This window comes from Toxotes jaculatrix, chromosome 16 (assembly GCF_017976425.1).
Source record: "Toxotes jaculatrix isolate fToxJac2 chromosome 16, fToxJac2.pri, whole genome shotgun sequence".
NCBI classification, from domain to species: Eukaryota; Metazoa; Chordata; class Actinopteri; family Toxotidae; genus Toxotes; species Toxotes jaculatrix.
In genome coordinates, this window is record NC_054409.1 from 21,165,529 (window position 1) to 21,184,881 (window position 19,353).

Here is a 19,353-nt window from a genome sequence, read left to right on the forward strand (position 1 = left end):
CTCCAGCTCATTTTAACCTCAAACTCTGTGTTTGTCTCCAGAGATCATTCTCTCTCTGCAACGTGTCTGACTTCGACAGTGAATGAGGTTTGCTCTGCTGTTCTCTTGACTGGGTCTTCTAGCCGTCCTGATTGGAGTTCGGGCTCCAAGGCCTGTAACTGCGTGTCAGAGGTTCAGCTCACACATCCATCGTTCTGCACCAGTTACATCTGACAGGATCCCCCTCGCCACTTTCCCTTGCCTCCCCTTGACTACTCTTCTCCCAGTCTCTTGCTGTGGGCCAGACGTTTGTTTTGTTGTCCATATTCTCCTGCTACCCATCACCCAGCTGTTCACTCCAGTGCAGATGACAATTGACAGCTGGCAGGTTGATGCACAAAAACATATACTTTCCTGGGTTTACCCGAAATACAAATGCCATTGTGCTGGTGAATAATATGTGAAACAAAGACATGAATCTGCAAAAGATTCTGACCCTAACTGCGGTAAGATTTTAACTTCCTCTCTGATTGTGCCTCATTATTCACGCGGAGCACTGAGAAAGACAAACCGCATCTGCTTACATCAAATGAGTGATCAGCCCGTGACAGAGTACTCTGCAGTGTGACAGACACTTGGTTGTTTCATCACGGCCTGTGGTCCTTTCCACTGACTCAGCGCCAAAGCAGTGGGAATAATGGACACTTTATTGTGTGAGGCTTGATGCATGAATAATGGCTGATTTGTCCGGTTGCCTGTCTCTGCAGTGCATGTGTTTCATAATCAACCTTGAACAATTGTCGTGCGATTGTGTGTGAGCAGTGTGTGTTTCGCTGTTAACCGTGATGTTTTCAGCTTTCGTGTTTGCGTTGGGGCCCAGGTGCTTGCAGAGTGGTTGGTGTGTGTTGCTGGCTGGCTGGAGCTTTTTGGTTTGAGCACCATGTTACACGGCAAGCCAGCTGTTAGGAGAACGTAACAGGGATCAGTATGATGAAAACTTTGCAGCCTCACCTTAAGTACACTATTGCAAACCACGTGTCTAACTGCTGTGCTACAGCGCTTGCTCAACCATCACAGGTAGCATTTCAGCTAGCTTTCGCTCAGCATTATTTATCTGAGCACTTTGTTTGAATTTGTCTCCTATAATGTCATTTTGTATTCACTGTTGGACTTGGGCTCACATCGTAGATAACATATTAAAATGTTGTACTATAGAGATTTATTATATATATATATACAAATTAGAGGAAATGTCAACATAAAATGTCTTAGTAGGGTGTCGGGCCTCCTCAGAGCTAAGAATTTTCCTATGTTTGAAATGCCCAGAAGGTCTATAACAATGCTTCAGCCTGACGAAAAGAATCCCTCACAGAATCCTCTAAAAGCATTACGTCCACTGAGTGATGAAAACAACTTTTAACTTGTCAGAGTCAAGTACAGCCCAACTCTGTCTCCTATTTAAATCATGTTACTGGATATTATTTTATATTTTCATACCAAATAATATATTTTTTGAAAAAAAAAAAAAGCTTTGCTGTGTTGAAAGAGTTGCAGTGGTAAAATGTAAGAGGCACAAACTGGAGCTAATGATTTACATCATTTTCATACTCCAACCAGTCAGTGGGCCCTCGTGGAAGCATCTGCATTCATTATGTTTTATTACTTATTTATTCAGATTTTCCCCTTTAATTTTACATTACATGTCATTCATCCAACTGACACTTATGTCTAAACAGACTTTCAAAACGTGCATGTAACCTCCAAAGGAAAAAGAGCTAATTTATCGGTCCGTATGTCTTTGCTCTGGTTGTTGATATGCATGCCCACTGGTACACAGGTCTCATGTTTGTTCGGTAGAGAGCATTATTAACAAGTAATTGCTGTGCCAGTGCGCAAGTGGAAAAAGCGTATTGATTGTTGTAAACGCTGGACTAACAGCAAAGCAAAATGCTGTGTAAACACTGTGCAGGGCGGCATCCACAGTAAACACAAAGCCAGGAGACTTAACATCAGGTCGCTTAACTCTAGCATTAACTGGAGGCCCCTCTTGAGAAAAGTATGTGTTTTTTTGGGGGGCTTATGTCAGAAGCTTAACTTTGGTCATTAGGGTAATTTTGCATGTTGGTGGAAGCTCAGCACAAAGAGGGTTTTATTCCCTATGTCAAGATTAACACCACTTCACATGTGCCATAACGTGCTGTTGTTGTTGTACATGTGATTATTGTGAAATAAAGTGCTCTTGCAGCAGCCCAGGAGGATGTAGACTTTCAAAGCACTGTTACCTGGAGTTGCACTACATTAATTCAACCTATCTTGAACTATCAGTACAAATATAGTCCCTTGCGGTGCAGCCAGCTCGCCAACAAGTGAGTGTGTTAGAAGTCTTAAGTGCCCTGACGCCTATATGGGCCCGAGGTTTCAGACTATATCAGATCCCAGACAGGCTATCAGATGAACTCTCTTTACAGGATGCAGGAGACAAAGCGCACTGGGTGCAGTCCAGACACACTCAGAATCCATTACTCTGCTCTGCTTTCTCCGGTGCTTACTCCTAACTGAGTTTCTATTGAACCTTTGCAGGGCACAGAGGGGCTAGTTTTCAAACTGTGCTGATAGGATTTGTCCCGATGCAGTGGCATATATATTCCTAAATAGTCAATCTGCATCTACACCAGCCAACTAGGTGTTCAAATGATGAAAATCTAAAATGTCAGAGGTAACTCAGCAACACTGATGCACCGGAACAGTATCCACTTTATTTAACCGTGTTGCTGCACATGACTTTCACCAGTCGGAGGACACTCTCAGAGGTCATCCCTCCGCATCTTGGACTATTTTAAAGTTAGAGAACAAGGAGTTTATATAGTAAATAGGTTGTTATTGATATGTTTTAATCCATTTGTTTTTATTCAATATTTTCATTTAATTTTTTTCACAAAATATCACAAAGGAAAAGATGCACTAAAGGCTGACAGAAACAGCTTTTTTTAATGCACCTTGATTTTGTGTTACATGATTTTGCTTCTACTATAAACAAAGCATTGATACCATGCTGCCCCTTGCCGAACAGAAGGCCAAAAAATAGAGAATAGCAGGAGTGCACAGAACTGTATTATCCACAGTTTGAGTCCTGATGGGGGGGCTTTGTTTCATGTGACCCCCTTATCTAACTGTAACACTTGATAAAAACACCATGGGGGTACACATGGATCAGTAAAGACAAATTCATTTATTAAAATTGCAAATTCCAGCAATGAAATGCTGTGATGTGTCAGAGGTACTGGCGCTTGAATAATTATGTAATCCTGTCACGTCCTCTTGAAAGTATTTGCATAAACGTACCTGCTGGAAACATGTTTCAGAAAACATTTCACACCAATTCACATTTCATTTTGCCTGAATTTCAGAAATTCACCTAAAGCTTCTGCAACATTTCAATAAAAAACAGAACTATTTTCATATAGGTGTATACACTTTCACACAAACTTCTCAACTATTCATGTATCCAAACATAAGGTATTATAGATACGATATGAACAGTGCTCTTTTCAACATGCCCTGTAATTCTTACGTCTTTACAACGGCTCTTCTTGATGGTTTGACCTTTTCAATTATGTATTTTACTACAGGTCTTTCTATAGTTCAGCCTCTGTGCAGGAGCCACTGGACGTTTCTGAACTGTCAGAGGTCTGCGTATCTCCTGCATAGCATCTGAAATATTTAGGTCGCTCAAATGAAACCTAGAAGATGAAGAGAGATGGATTGATTGGTAGCCAAGAGAAGAGGAGGGGAGATAAACACAGTTAAACAGATGAACAGAGCAGTGAAGGAAGAAGAGAGTCGGATTGAAAGATGTGTGCCAAAGAATCCACCGAACATAAACTACCACCCCCACCTCAGGTAAACACTGAGGGAGAGAACGACAGGGTAGGAGAGACAGGGAGGCAGAGTATTGGAGAATTGTCAAGGACAAAAAAGGACATTTGCTGAGAATAGATGATGCTGGGGGGGAGGGAACCGTGAGGACAGAAGGCCCTGCTTGTGATGCTGGTTATTTGCAGAAGCTAACACGAACAGCGTGTCAAACTGGGTGATACAGAAGTTATGAGCAGGTTTCACGCGCCAGACAGTCTTTCATTGTCATCATTACAAAGTGGCCCACAATAGGCTGTAAATTACACGTTGCAGTACAATTTAATACAGTGCAATACAGATGACAGCCAGCATTATTATTCATCACTTCATACTCTCACCACTCCTCCCTCTCTCCCACCACTTGCACTGACACTAATGTTCTTATAATATGATAAAGCTGAGGTAAAAAAAAAAAAAAAAGAAAATTATAATAAAAGAATAAAGTAGATTCCTTTTTGAAGATGCATTCCTCTCACTGTGGCAATTTCTCCTCATAACATGCAGGATGTTCCTGCGGATGATCTCACTATTGGCAAGCAACACTGGCTGTATGTTCTAGTCCAGTTTCACGGGAAAAAATGTTTCCACGCTTCCCACCAGCTGTGGCTAAATATTAGAAATGTGAATTACCAATTCATGAAAATATTTGATAGTGTTGGTACAAGTTGTTTCCCTTCAGTCAGTCTGTTTGCAAGACGTAGAAATGTCGTCATGCTGGTTTTGAAACTGTGGACATAAAGTTCCCATCCCTTCCTGTCTCTTAACAGCGCATCCAACTAGAAAACCCCCGTTTTCCCCTCCTCTCTGTTTATTTGACTCGCTCTCTGTTCTGCCCAGTACCCAGCCAGCCAATCACAAGGCAGAGCTAGGTGCAAACACACTTCCCCTGCAGCTGTGGACAAGGCTAGGAGCTCCTAAAACTGGATTCTCATATGCAAAGCTGTCTTTGCGGTGTTTGCACATGTTGTGTTTTTCTCTCGCATTTCTGAGGATGGAATTTGTCTCTATGTGTGCCTGAGTAAAAAAAATAGAAAGAGAGAGAGAGAGGGAGAGAGAGAGATCAGATTATTATACACTTCACATTGGACATTTGACAACAAAGCTGGCTGACTGTACAAAGGGCTGCATGTGGTTGTTAATCTGTCATTACGGCTGCTGCATTTTTCCTGGAATGCTCTTCTTTTAGTCCTCAAAAGAGATGTACAGTACACACACACACACACAAACAGAGACTCACGCATGGGATTAGTGTGTAAATCGTCCACCGAGGGCATTATTGAAAGGATGTTCACTCTCATTACACTCGCAATTGACCCTCTGTCTTCCGCATCCTGCCAGTGTCTGAGTGTCAGGGGCTAATGTTTATGTAGCTGCTTACATCTCCCACTAGCATATTTAGCTTTTCATCCTCTTATCATTGTGAGGCTGACTGGAACATGGGTAAGGTTGATGGTGGGCTGGTAGTTCACTTCACGACATGTCTGAGAATAACAAAGCTTTAAATACTTGAACAAGACTGGTTACTGTTGAGTGTTTGAAAAGCTAAACGCTGGCTTCATATTAAGCTGAGTAATGTGTATCACAGGCATATATACACTGCATGGAGACACATTTGCCACTAACTCTTCTAAAAACACAGAAAGTGCGGCGACATCAAACACAGCAAACAGTGGAATGCTCTTTACTTTGTCTCCTTATATTCTCTGGTTAAAGAATGGCCAAGAACAGTGCTTCAGGGTTTTCTTAGTGAGAATACTGAATGCTTCCTAAAGTGCACTCTGAGCTCTGTCATAAAAGTCCACTCTTCTCCATTGCACTACGTGAACGATGCTATTTGTGTGGTGTGCATTTGTTAAATGAAACGGATAGTGAGAGGCTTATCACTACGTCATGTAAATTGTCCAAGTCCACTTAATGATAATCAATGATTTGAATCGCTTCCCATTCCCAGCGCTTCCACTGCACCAGTTTGCGGCGCAGCTTGACTTAATCTTTCATCGTTCTTCATTCATTCATTCATTCATGTTTCAAGTTGTAAATGAGAAATCATGAGGAATCCATTAGCAACTGAGCTTAGAAGTGGGTGTATGAACATGCGCTGATGTACAGTAGTGTGCAAGCTCATCGTGCTGAGAACTCGCTGACTGACTTTGAGGCAAGTGGAGCATCCTCTCTTCGTCATCCTCACACTCTCTTCCTTCACACTCACCATGAACGCTCGCTAATACGTGCTGTGCATATGCTCCCTCTCTCTCGTTTCCACTACTCACACTCTGCAGGGTGACTCAGTTCTCTCCCTCTTCTTCCCCTCTCTTAGATCACATCTGATGCCAAGGCTGAAGGAGTCTCGATCCCATGAGTCATTGCTCAGCCCCAGTAGTGCTGTGGAAGCCCTGGACCTAAGTATGGAGGACGAGGTTATCATCAAGCCTGTTCACAGCAGCATCCTCGGGCAGGACTACTGCTTTGAGGTGAGGGAGCTTACACACACACACACACACATCCTCCACAATCCTACAGAGCATTCCCACTATTGGCCCTGCTTCATTAAAGCATCCATGCATAGCTACGTCATTTAGAAGACTTCCAAGGCCTGGATGAGTATCACCAATCACCAAGCTTAAGATTTATAGCTGCACTAATCAATGTTTTATGTCAGCAAAGGGGCAAATCACTTACCGGTTTTAGTCTCTTTCAGCTCATTGTCTTGGTTTTACCTCCCCCAGCTTTACTCTTTTAGTTGACTCTCAGCAACGTTGATTCCAGTCACAACTGGCAGTGTCTTCAGCAGAAAAGCTTTAAATGCTCACTGTGCACTACCTGCCCTGCACCATGTGGCAGAAAGACAAATTCAGAGAGTAGCTGGCAAATAAAGTGGAGCATTTACCTGCTAATGAGCCACATTTGACACCCAGAAACTGCTGGAAATCAAAGGACAGTGAATATTGGACTTACATTAATCGGCCAGACACATGACTACACATGAGTGCTGATGTTGCTTCATATCTGGTGGGTGTGTAAAAAGGCAACTGTTGGCTACCATAGCCTTGGAAGGTGATTACATATCATTGTTGTGTTTACATCTTCTGCTGCCACTTTTTAGGTTTTTTTTATGCATTGCAAATACAGAGAAGAAGCTAAAGATTAAAACTTTCAGAAACTTTCTAAATTCTGGGAAGTTATGGTTATGTATTTTTTTTCTCCTAATTGAAACAGCAGTTCATTTGAGTTTGTTACAACCCAGATTTGCACCTCTTTCTCCACTGAAGGTGGGGCTGAAAGCGCCCATTATTTTCATTATGATTATTTTGTGTAAAAGATCAATCATTTGTTAAAAAAGTGAAAAATGCTCATTACAACTTTGTGAAGTCAAACACTCCAGATAATACTCATATTTAAAGAGTTCATCATATCAGACAAAAAAAAATATGATTTCTAAAACATAGTTGAGGTAATTAAAACTGATGGCCACAACAAATCTACTTTATTGTCAGAGTATTCAGGAGGTACCAGTAAAAGAAAACTTGAAATGTGAATTAACAACAACACTTTTGGAACCAGCGGCTCCTCTCAGTCCACATCACTATTGCAGCTGCTGTTATTGATCGGCTGCTGATGGCCAATTACAGTTAAAAGTTCAGATACAGGCAGCTTTTTTTCCCTTCTTTTCTTTCTTTCTTTTTTCTTTTTTTTTAAATTAAAAACACAGAAGCAAGTGACAGCAGTTAGCTCCAGCTGACACGACTCTGGTTGTCGAAAACAAAGGGAAGTAAAGCAAGTAATTTGGTGACTCGCTGGCTGTGTGCACTCTGATGTATCCTCATGATCATCAGTTGACTGGGGCAACTTAAACAACAAATTATAAAAGACGCTGCCACTAATTACCGTAAGTGTCCACGTGTGCATGATATGTGTGCACATGCACATTGGTAACTGCAGTCTCAGCTAGTGAGCCTTTGGGAGCCTCCTGGAGAGAGAGATTAGTGAATATGTTTGTATCCTACACTGTCTTTCCTGTAGGGACCAGAAATCTCCACTAATCTTTATTATCCTGCTCATTACATAATTTCTTTTTCTTTTTCTGTAGTTGTCTGCTCTCTCTGTTCTCCCTCGGTCCCTCTGTGCATTTTTTAATCATTCAGTCATCGCCCAGCCTGCCGAGCAGTCCTCTCTCTCCTCTGTCCGTTCACACCATTCAGTCATTCCTCAGCTCTGCCAAGTCATCGCCAGTCTCTCCGTATCCTCTATTGTGTGTCTGTGCGTGTTCTTGACAAGCTTCTTTGCCGTCACATGTGTGGTGTTTATGAAATGCAGTAAAATCACTCCTGTTCCACTTCTTCTTCTTCTGTCATTGTTATGCATCAGGTTTGATCATTAAAGCATTCATTTTCTTTCCCTGTCGGTGTCGCGGCGGCAGGTCACCACCTCCACAGGAAGCAAATGCTTTTCCTGCCGTTCATCAGCCGAGAGAGACAAATGGATGGAGAATCTGCGGAGAGCGGTACAGCCCAACAAGGTAAATATGTAAATACGCAGCAGGAGGGATGAGACTGTGTGAAGTAATCAACGCTATTAAGTTAATATACAAGTGTCCCAATTTCAAACCTCACCTTGCAACACAGATAAAAACAGCGAGCTATACGGTGTTGACATTGTGTCGTAACTCAGTCAACAACACGATCTGAAATGTTTACATCCAGCTGCGCTCTTCCTGCACTGTGCACCTCGAGCAGAGGATGCAGAGGTTGAAGGGAGGAGCACCGAGTCTCCCAAAGTGTTTTCTTCTTTTATTCATCAACACCATCTGTAATCTTGACAAACACAACTGTGGCAGAAGGAGAGCAGCAAACATTTCAAGCCAAGAAAATGGTCCTAATCTCACAATGTCTTCGCTTCTGCATCTGTCATTATTTAGAAAATTACTCACTAATTAGTTTTGGAAAGAAAAGATTCCTAATAACGCTGGAGTCCTCTCTCTCCTCATCTCTTTTGGCAAGGATGTGTTATTTCTGTCTCTCAATCTTTAATTATTTTATGATTTTGTGCGATTAGATGCTGCATAGTGTTTTCTGGCAAAACATAGGAGACACTGGAATTCTTTGGAATTAGATAAGAAAGTTAGATATATTAAACATATTTTCACAGTCACCTGGCTGCTATTACTACTGTTACCACTTCCAGTTTTAACAGTGCTGCTACTTAAAGACCAGACCCAAGATGAAGGTAAAACATGAAAGTGAGTGAAATTAAATGTGTCTATATCCAGCAAAGGGGCCAAGTAAAAGCACCAAGATCAATTTAACTACATAAATATTCTTACAAGTCATTTATTTTGTTCCAGAAGGACTTGAAATCTTAACTGGTAATAAAATGATCTGGAGTGACAAGGCACATATGGCTCAACAAGGGGGAAAAAATGTGCAGGAGCCACGCGAGACTCAACCTCTTAGACTCTGTGGTTTCTGCTCAGTATTTGTTATCATGACCTCGCCCTAAAGTCTAAGGAATAACAAAGGAAAGAAAAATACATTCAGTCGTTTTCAGTACCCATATAACAGATATATAATCAGTGTAAATGAAACAAGGTGGTCTAAATGCTGAACCTGCTCAGTTCAGCTCCTGTATAAGAGGATAAATATGGGTAATTATGATAATAGACAATTTAAGCGTCATCTTTGTATGCTGGTGTTTGACAGAAAATACATTTCTGTGTGAAGAATCACAAAGTGTAATTTCTAACTGACAATATGGAGCACCTTCGTTTGCAGTAGGGAGTACACTGTTGTGTCAACATACATTAGGGACATTTTGAGAATTGATTACTCTGCTGATGCATTACCAATCACATGTCACCAAGACTAAAAACCAGCTCTCAGGAGGAGAACAGGACATGCAAAGTCTTCATGCTGCAGAAGGAATTTCCTGTCCTGTCCAATTAGAACGTGCTGGCTGACTCACAACAATTATCACACAGGTCAAGGTATTTGCCATCTTTTGGAGAGATACATAAGGAAGGGCAGTGATTGCTTACCACTGTCAGTGTCTGTAGGAGGGGTTGTTCTCTGGATTTGTGGATGATGGACCTGGAAACTGGAACAAGAGCGATCTCGTCTTGAGATCTGGTACAAGGACGTGATATAACTAGACATGGATTAAAGGAGGGACTTGACATCTCTGGATAAATGGATGAAGAATGTGGGAAAATCAGAGTGAGGGGAAGTGGAGCGATCTGGCATTTCCCAAAAAAAAGAGGCCAAGTAGTTTCTGGAGGACAGTGGAGGGGAAATAAATGTCTGTTTTACTGGCAGGTGGAAAATACCCTGACCTGTTATTTTAAGGGCTACGACAAATGCCACTGCCTTTTCTTGGTGGGGTCAGTAAAAGAGCCCTGGCATTTGCCAGAGATTTGAACCAGTTCTTCTCACAGCTGAAAAGGAGAACGCTTCTGCTTTCCATGAGAGATATGAGCCTCTTGAACCCACACGTCTAATGTTTGAGGAATGAGATTCCATACCTTTTAATGCCTTGACTTTTAGCTCTCACTTAAAGCTGATATAGCTTGAAAGAACCACAGATTCATTAAAGATGAGATGAAATGTTTTTAAGACTTCAGAAACACCAGATATGAGGATGAATTTAAGGGTGATAAACATCCAGGTGCTGTTGAGTACAGCTAGCAGTATTTCAAACATCCAAAGGCCTCTTTGTGATTATGAGAGGCTGTGGTATTTCTGTCTAATGATGTCCTTATTAGCTCCTCTCTTCCTCTATTCATTTTCAGTGGTAGTTTTCAAGGTAATCTGAATAATGGGCCAAAAATGTGCCCCGCTCTTGGCAAAATCATTTGATGACACAAGAATGGGTTAGCGCTCTGTGAAATAATGTAGGAGTGAGAATTCTTAGCTCTTTAAAGACGGGAAGTGAAGGGCGAAAAAGGGTTTTAATTTGCCTCTATGAAATGTTTGAAGTAGGTTTACCACTGAATGTTATCAGTTTATTTCTGCAGTTACTTGATTTATTTTAGTTTATTGTTTTACTAGATGTGTTTTTAGGTTGTTTACTTACATTCAGTACATCCTCTGAATGAAACTGTTATTTTGATCTCTCTTTTTTTCTTCAAGTTTTCAGTGCTGTTGTTTCCAAATCGTCCTTAAAAACCTTACTAAACCACCTATTATCTTCTGTGTCTCCAGGACAACAGCCGGCGGGTGGAGAACATGCTGAGGCTGTGGATCATCGAGGCCAAGGACCTGCCGGCAAAAAAGAAATACTTCTGTGAGCTTTGTCTGGATGACTCACTCTACGCTCGCACCACCTGTAAGCTTAAGACGGACAATGTCTTCTGGGGAGAGCACTTTGAGTTCAATAACCTGCCCGCTATCAAGAGCATCACAGCCCACCTCTACAAAGACACGGACAAGAAGAAAAAGAAAGATAAAAACAATTACATTGGACTCGTCAATATCCCTGTCGCAGCCGTTACTGGACGACAGTTCATGGAGAAGTGGTATCCAGTCAGCACACCCAACCCCCCCAAGGGCAAGGCATCTGGGCCTATGATTAGGATCAAGGCACGCTATCAGAGTATGAACATCCTTCCCATGGAGATGTACAAGGAGTTTGCAGAGTACACCACTAATAACTACATGCTGCTATGCTCGGTGCTTGAGCCCGGGATTAGCGTCAAGAACAAGGAGGAGATGGCGTGTGCACTGGTCCACATTCTACAGAGCACTGGCAAGGCCAAGGTTAGTACCACTAAAATGATTTATTTCCATTTTCCCCACATTTATTCTCTCCGTGGAGAAATAATGGATAACAAAACCAGAAAATCAGAGTGTTATCTTGCCATGAGGCACTGACAAGACATTATAAAAGCACACAGAGGTTATTCCTCCCTCCTCCTTCTCATCCTATGAACTATTGACCCCCACAGCCATAATACAGCGCAGACAAAGACCAGACAGAAAGGTGATTTCCTCCTGCTGCACCAGCGTGTATTACATTTTTAACTCAAGCTAATCCTTTACATGTATCCCCTACAGTGCTTCACGGCATACCGATTCAGGACAGAAGCACAATATATCCACTGCTGTCTGTAGCACTACAGGCACGGGGAGATTAGTCTACCCCAGTAGGAGCTAAGTCTCCCATGACAGCAGGCTGTTTGGACTCAAATAATCTTCCATCCATCCAAAATAGCAGCATTTTACTTTACTTTGATACCAAAGCGTTTGTCTTTTCAGTGCAATAAAACAAGCACTGGAATTTTGACCCTGTGTAAATAAACATCTGAGTATTGGATGCTGATAAAAAGTGAATGTAAATAATTTTAGAGCTGAACTGACTGAACTTTACTTTGATTAATCTGCCAAACGAGTGGTTAAATTACCAAAATTCAAGTTTTTATATTCTCAGATGTAAAGATTTTCTGCTGCACTGAGTGGCTTTGAGACTGATCTGTTGGTTGGACAAAACGAGACATTCAAAGATGTCAAATCTGGAAGTTTGATCAGTAATGAAAAGAGTCTTGCCCCTAAGGAAGTTTATTAATACTGATGGATTAAATTTTCAAGCATTTCTCATGAACAAAAGCTTTTTTTGTCAGGAAATGGACATTTGCTGTCCTTGTAATGTCTGAAATTACAGTCTGTTTTTAGTGGAATATTGCTTCAGGCTGCTTTCATCCCTGCAGCATCAACTTCTCCGTCTTCTCTGCCTCGTCAGCTGCCAGCGACAACTAGTGCCTCAATTTAGTTTTCTTGACAGCATCTCATCTGCCGAACTTTGAAACTTTCTTTGACTTTATCACAGCTCAGTAAATGATGAATGATTCGTGCTTAAGAAGTGATGTCTATCCACACTGTACAGCCAGTCTGCCGGTTTAGGCAGAGCCCTAATAGCTGCTGAAAGATGGGAGAGGGGGAGGGCCCCTACTGGTCCCTGGAGAGACAGTAACATCCTTAATTACTTTCAATTAATCCGCACCTTCTGAGCAGAGCACTAAAACTTTTACTTCTTTCTCACCTCCTGGTATTCCTTCCCAGTAGGATTTCTGCAAGCTGGGGATATGCTGCTTGTAAAACATTACTGGTACCAGAGATGTTGTCAAGATTGCTAATCAGGAGACAGACCCTCAAATATTGTCCCCACTATGTCTGTGTTCAAGATTCAAAATTTCTTTTGGTACACATTTCGTTGGGCTGTAAATACAGAGAATAACTGCAGTTACCCTCAGAGAAATTGGCAAACAGCAGCCTTTGGACTGATGTAAACAGCAAGAATTAGTGAAAGCTGCTGTCGACATGTAGAGTGTCAGTGCTGTTAGCTGCTGCAGCTTCTTTTTCTGAAAAGACTTTCATCATTCAAGGCGCTGTGAAGTGGTCTGACATATTTAGGCAGAACACGGACACTTGAGTACATGTTTTTCCTTTACCCTTGATGGATAAAGCAGTCATGTCATGCCAAGCACAGCACGCAGTCCAACCAGCAAACCACTTAGCCTAAAATATTCCCGAGGCCTAATTAGGATATCCTCTTCTGCTGCATGGATGTTTTATATACACATATCTTGGCCAGCTTTGCATGGTTTGTTCATTTCCAGTCCAACGATGAAGTTCTTTTTTCATGTGTTGCCAACTTGGGTGCGGTTTTTCTGAACACTGGTGAGTTATATTTAGAAATCAAGCAATTTCCTTGAGCAAAGATAAACTCTGGAAAATCCTGTGAGCCTGGTTTTATTGTTTCCCTGCAAATGTTTAATAGGGCCCTTGGTTATTTACCCCCCTCCTTGCTGTGTAGACTTCCAACTACCCTGTCTCAAGTCAAATCTATGAGTCAGTGTCTAATTCTGTCAGCACCACAGTGATTTCTATAGTTTAGACAGAAAAACAGACTATGTATTGTAGTTGCTTTAGTTAGTCACAAACGAGCACAGTGCACCCTGTATTAAACCCAGCCGAGGTGAGCAGGAGGTGAAGAATCTTTTTTGAGATGCAACAGTGACTCTGAAGCTCTGAAGTTCTGCTGATGCGCTTCGTGTTTAATCAGCTGTGTACAGGTGGGAAACGGCTTCTAATTGCAGCTGGCAATTGTAGAGAGATGCAGATTGGGGGCTGTAATGGACATTAGTATGCAGCACTTCCAGGCTTCTGTTTCTTCCTGTGTCATTTTATCACCCATCACCAAATAATTACACCCCGAATATTCTGCTCCATCGCACACCCACTGCTTCTCTGTTGTTCTCTCCCCACTTTCCGCCTTTGTCTTCCTTCATCTCCCTTTCATGCTTCATTGCATCTTCAGGCCAAAGCTCTCCGGAGAGATGTCATTACTGATGCTGTATTGATGTCTGGGTGCATTGGTGAGCACGACAGGCACGCCCTGCATCACTGCAATGATGCTAACTTCGTACATACACACCTACATATAATCAGAAGGCATTAGCAGGTGATTGCAGGCAATTTATTCAATTTTATGCATGAGCAAGTAGACATGCGGTTGTATCAAGATATATGTGGTCTTGGAGAGTGCAGGGTTAGGTCAGAGATGCACACTAAGGCTGTGAGATAAAGTAGCAACGCTAATAAACTTTCTACTTTTTATGTCAACTGACTTTATTTGATTTTGGAGCCATAACACCAGCTGAAATCGAATTGAGAAATCCAATCATCATATTTCTGCTGATTTCCTGTTCTGTAAGGTCACGACACCAGGTTGTCTCCTCCCCTGTGGAACATGATGTTATGTCTGAACACCCAAACGGAACTATTAGAAGCACCGCAGTAACAATAACAAGCCCTCTGCTGTGTTGGAATTGCCTGGAGAAGTTCACCTTTCTTTCATCTGAAAATATCCACTCCTGGCATGAATCCTCTGCGTTATTGATCTAGACTTCTTGACGCCTCAGCCCTCGGGAAGATTATATTCTAATTTTGTTGCTACTCCTCTCAGCCCGCACCGACTGTTGGAAGTGACGATAAGGAGGATTTATCCTTACGATAACTGGCCAGAGGAGGGTGGTGCTCTGGTTATTATGCCATTGCATTTTTATGTTACTGCTCCTCAAGGTAAACTAACAGCCCTGCTTAAGAGGCCGAAATATGTGAACCTCTCCTCTCAACATCTTTTGTGGTAAATTGTTGTCGGCCTGCAGCACAGATCCGGTTCTGTTGAGCACAAGCATCTTAGAAATGCATTGAGCACTGTCATCAGTGGCCAGTGATGCTCATCACCACAGCTGTTGCACACAGGCACAGTTTGTCGTACGTGTATAATACGGTGTGACAGATGATTTACTAACACGACATGAAGGGCTCTGTTAGTTCTATGTGCCTCTGGGCTTTTCTTGGCGTGGCTTTGAATGAATCAGTTGTCCCCTGAGAGGGTCAGTGAGTGTTCATAACATGCTAACCGCTTGTCAGTATCCTCCCCATTAACAGGGAACATGTCAGTTTTTTTTTTTTTTGTTTGTTTGTTTGGTTTTTTTAGACAATAACCTGTAAGTGTTTTTTAATGTAGTGGCTACTACTGTATCTGGGTCATCAACCTCCTCAATAGCTATAATCTTATAATTTGCCACATAAGAGGTGAACCCTCTTATGATACACTGAGATGGATGTTGGAGGAGACAGATGAGCAGGACGTGGGTGTGAGAGTGAAGAGTGTTTGAGGGAGAGAAAGAGGCCACATAGAGTACAGTAGATGTTAGCTTGTCACAAAGCCACAGATCTACCATATATGCTCTAAGCAGAATAGGAAATGAAAACAAAGCACATCGATGCACCTGCTGTCCTCATAGTCTCACCTGTACAATTTGCACTACAAAGGCGGCGCATCATACCCTCGGACTGTTTGATAATTTCTGCATAATATTTATTGACCGTCCCCTGACAGCATGGAGTGATGGAGTGGAGATGGAGAGGTGATAACAGCCCAAAAGAGAAAGGTGAAGGCACGGACAAAGAGGAGAAATATAAAGAAGGGACAGAGGCAGACAGCACTTAGAAAAATCTAGTTTCATCTTGCAGCAACACAGTGTCGGGATGTGGAGCCAAACAGCAGCAGGCTGCAGAGGGAAACATTCAGCTCAACAGTGATGCTCAACACATTGATCCGGAAACCTCTTGATGTTAGCGCTAAGACTACATGCATTCTCTCCCCATCTTTTTTCTCTGTATGTCCATGTTTTATCAGTTTGTTTTCATAAGCGTAATTTATATTTATTTACTCTTACATGGCTGACACACGTGCACAGCAAGGCATACAAATGAACTCCTCAAACAGTTTTAAAAAAATGCTCATTAGAAATAGAATATAAAATCAATGCTATAATAATTTTTCACATGAGTAAGACTTGTGAATAAGACCCGGTGATTGTTACTTACTCAATTCAAAACAATGACTTCCCTCAATTGTTCCCTGTTCTTGGCAACATGATGAGCTTCGTCCTCAGTTAAGTTCATTTCGACAAGCTCGTCCAGATGGGTCATTTTTTGATGGTTCGTGTTTTCCTTCGCCGGGAGGAGTCAGCACAACCTTTAGGTTCTGCCTCCATTTGAGGCACATACAGTGTGCAGCATTTGCAGTCACTGAGATTTGACCATCATGAAAGTTTTTAAAGAAAAAGACTTGATAGAAGCACAGTTCTTATGCGTCTTGAACATGCCTGGAAAGCCCTGCAATAAACTGCAATAGAAACAAGCGAAAATATTTTAAACATCTTAACCTGGAGCTGAAAGCATTTTTCCAAATAAGATTTTAAGACTCAGTAGGAGACTTAATGTCCTGCAAAATTTCCATTTAATAATCCAAAATGCATTACAGTGCTTCACAGACCGATGGCATTAACACTTCATTAATACAAGACAGAAACACACACAGACAAATATGGGGAATATGCACAGCAAGTCAGCGAACATGATGTTTGGAAGCTGATGACACTTGCTGTAAGACCCCCTCCAGCCAAACCTATATTCATAATGATCATGTGAACTAGTAGCTAAATCAGGAGAGCTGCAGCCTTTCCTGTTTTTGTGTTGAATGACAAGCCTCTGTGCCTACGGGAGGAACCGCTTCCATTTCCATTCAGCCTCCAGTCCTCTCCGTCAACCCAATGTGACCCTCACAGGAAGAGCTCCAGGCTCTAACGCAGTAATACTAGCCACTGGTCTCTGGGGAAGGAGTCCAGGGGAGAGACGGAAAGATGAGAGTGAAGGATGAGGTGGCTCAAGTGGTTCCTGTTTTCTCCCCCTGAGTCTTTCTTCAGCCCTTGCCCCAGGCTGGAAAACCAGGCTCATTGATCAGTTGAATTGTTAATATTAAACAGGTTTCTATTTTCCCCTCACATTCACCTCTTTTTTTTTCTTACCAATCTGTGACGCTTCTCCGATTACTGAGCCAAAGCATTGTAATTTTAAATGATCTAAAATTGTGTATTTGCTGCCTTGTGGTATATATACACACTTACCTGAATATCAACACTCGAAGCATCAACAGGTAATTTCCATTTTCTTTGTTTTCCGATGAATCCCATTAGCCCCACAGTCCATGACTTCTCCTAGTTTTTTTTTTTTTTATCCATTCACAATATAAAAACAATTTATGAACAAAGTATGAGCATTTGTGTGAGAATGAAAATCTTTATTCATGCTCTGTTGGACATGGTTAGAATATGATGCACAAACAAAACAAAAAGCAAAACATTTTCCTATATTAAAATACGAGGTGAGCAGCAGGACACCCTGAAAGATAAGTGAGCGCTGGTACAAACAATACGTTTCAACATTTCGTTTTCGATCACACAAGATCAGCATCATTTAGCCTTTATATCAGCTTCTTCATTTTTTTTTTTTTTTTAACATTTAACGCAACATAAAGTGCATTGATTTCCATGACCATTATACATTGCAGAGTAATGACGCAGGGTTAAATTGATCTCATCAGTGATATTTGAACTCACTTGAGACACCCGCTTACTATCAGGCACAGACAGTTTTGAAGAGGCTGAATTTAGATGAAAATACGTTCTTGCTTTTTCCTGCTCCAGTATTATCCTTTTAAGGCATTTTATTGCTCTCACTCTTGTATTTGTCGTCTTTATATTACCATAGAAACACACACACAAAAAAAAAAAAAACAGTGAGTGGGTACAAAGCATAAACATGACCTTTTTTTTTTTTTTTGGTCTATCTTTCCTCTTTTCATTCTCCCTCTCAATTTCCCTCAGCTTTGCAGCGATAGGACAACATGTCATTTCAAGCATCACTGTGTCCTGTTCTTTGTTCAGGTTTGTCTGACAAAGCATCAGTGTGCGAGACACTTGCAGTGAGAGCCCTGATCATAATCTTGCAGATTATGTTGTTTCTTCAGCGGGGCTCTGTGTTTTTATAACTCAGCTGCTGAACTTGTGGCTACACGCTGTGCAGGAGAATAATGCCGAATAGAGATGTGAGCACCACACACACACACACACACAGGGCTGTGCCTATTGCTGATTAGATTGTTGTGTGTACAGCACTGCAATGGACAAGACTTTATGAGTTTTCACTGGCAAGTAACTCCATCTACAGGGAGCTTTATCTTTTTCAACAGGACTCTGTTCCCTGCTATTTATTAGATCTGATCAGCCATGCTACACCATCTACCCTTCACCCCGACTCCACCTTCACATCGCCCTCCTTCCTCTGTGCACTGTGCACTGGGGATGTTGGATTTTTTTTTTTTGAGGCATGGTTTGGCTGATGAGATGTGGCAGCGATACAGAGAGCGTTCTACTTCTCCTTATTAGCACTGTTTCAGAGGGAGGGGGTGGGGGTGTGTAGGGGGTGTCAGGCTGTGGGATCGAGGGAGTGGGAGAAACGGCTGAAGGATGATGGGAGGGAAAAGGAGGGAGCTCCAGTCTCTTTTTAGGACGTGATTGCTCAGACTTTTATGATGTTGGTGGTTCTCCATGATGTAGCCTATATGGCTGCAGGGACAGCATGTTATGGACCCCAGCGGGTGAATATCCTTGATTTTGGTGATCCCATGACTCTTTCTATAGCATCACCCTTCAGCCAAAATTTCAGTTTATCCAGTACTTGCAAAATCATTGACATAGATATAATTGACTTGGTGTTGTCTGATTGATGACAATCTGTTGTATTTATAAAATTCAACATATGGGAATTCATATTTCTCATTTAGATTTTAATCCACAAAGCAAATTACTATGAAGCTATGAAAAGAGATTAATAAGTAAGGAAATGGTTAGGTTGCAGCGATTTTAGTAGCATACTGAAATGAGAACCAGGGAATCAGTTGCCACCTGGAAGGTAAAAAAAATCAATCTTAAGAACATATGGTGTGCACTGAAAAATAGGCGACATAATGTATGCAGTTTGTACTTCAGGCTGATATGAAATATGCAAATCCACCATTATGGTCCCTCTAATTTACTTATATCCGTGTGTTGTAATT

At 41.7% G+C, this 19,353-nt stretch overlaps 1 protein-coding gene across 10 annotated transcripts in view; it reads left to right on the forward strand.

The window, feature by feature from the left end:
* dab2ipb (DAB2 interacting protein b) overlaps nt 1–19,353 on the forward strand; it is a 114,790-nt gene that overhangs the window by 76,815 nt on the left and 18,622 nt on the right. For all 10 annotated transcript variants that reach the window (XM_041058837.1, XM_041058838.1, XM_041058831.1 and 7 more), the window contains 3 exons: nt 6,212–6,365; nt 8,312–8,410; nt 11,088–11,642. In XM_041058837.1, the coding sequence (XP_040914771.1) occupies nt 6,212–6,365; nt 8,312–8,410; nt 11,088–11,642 (808 nt within the window). The remainder of the gene's footprint in view (nt 1–6,211; nt 6,366–8,311; nt 8,411–11,087; nt 11,643–19,353) is intronic.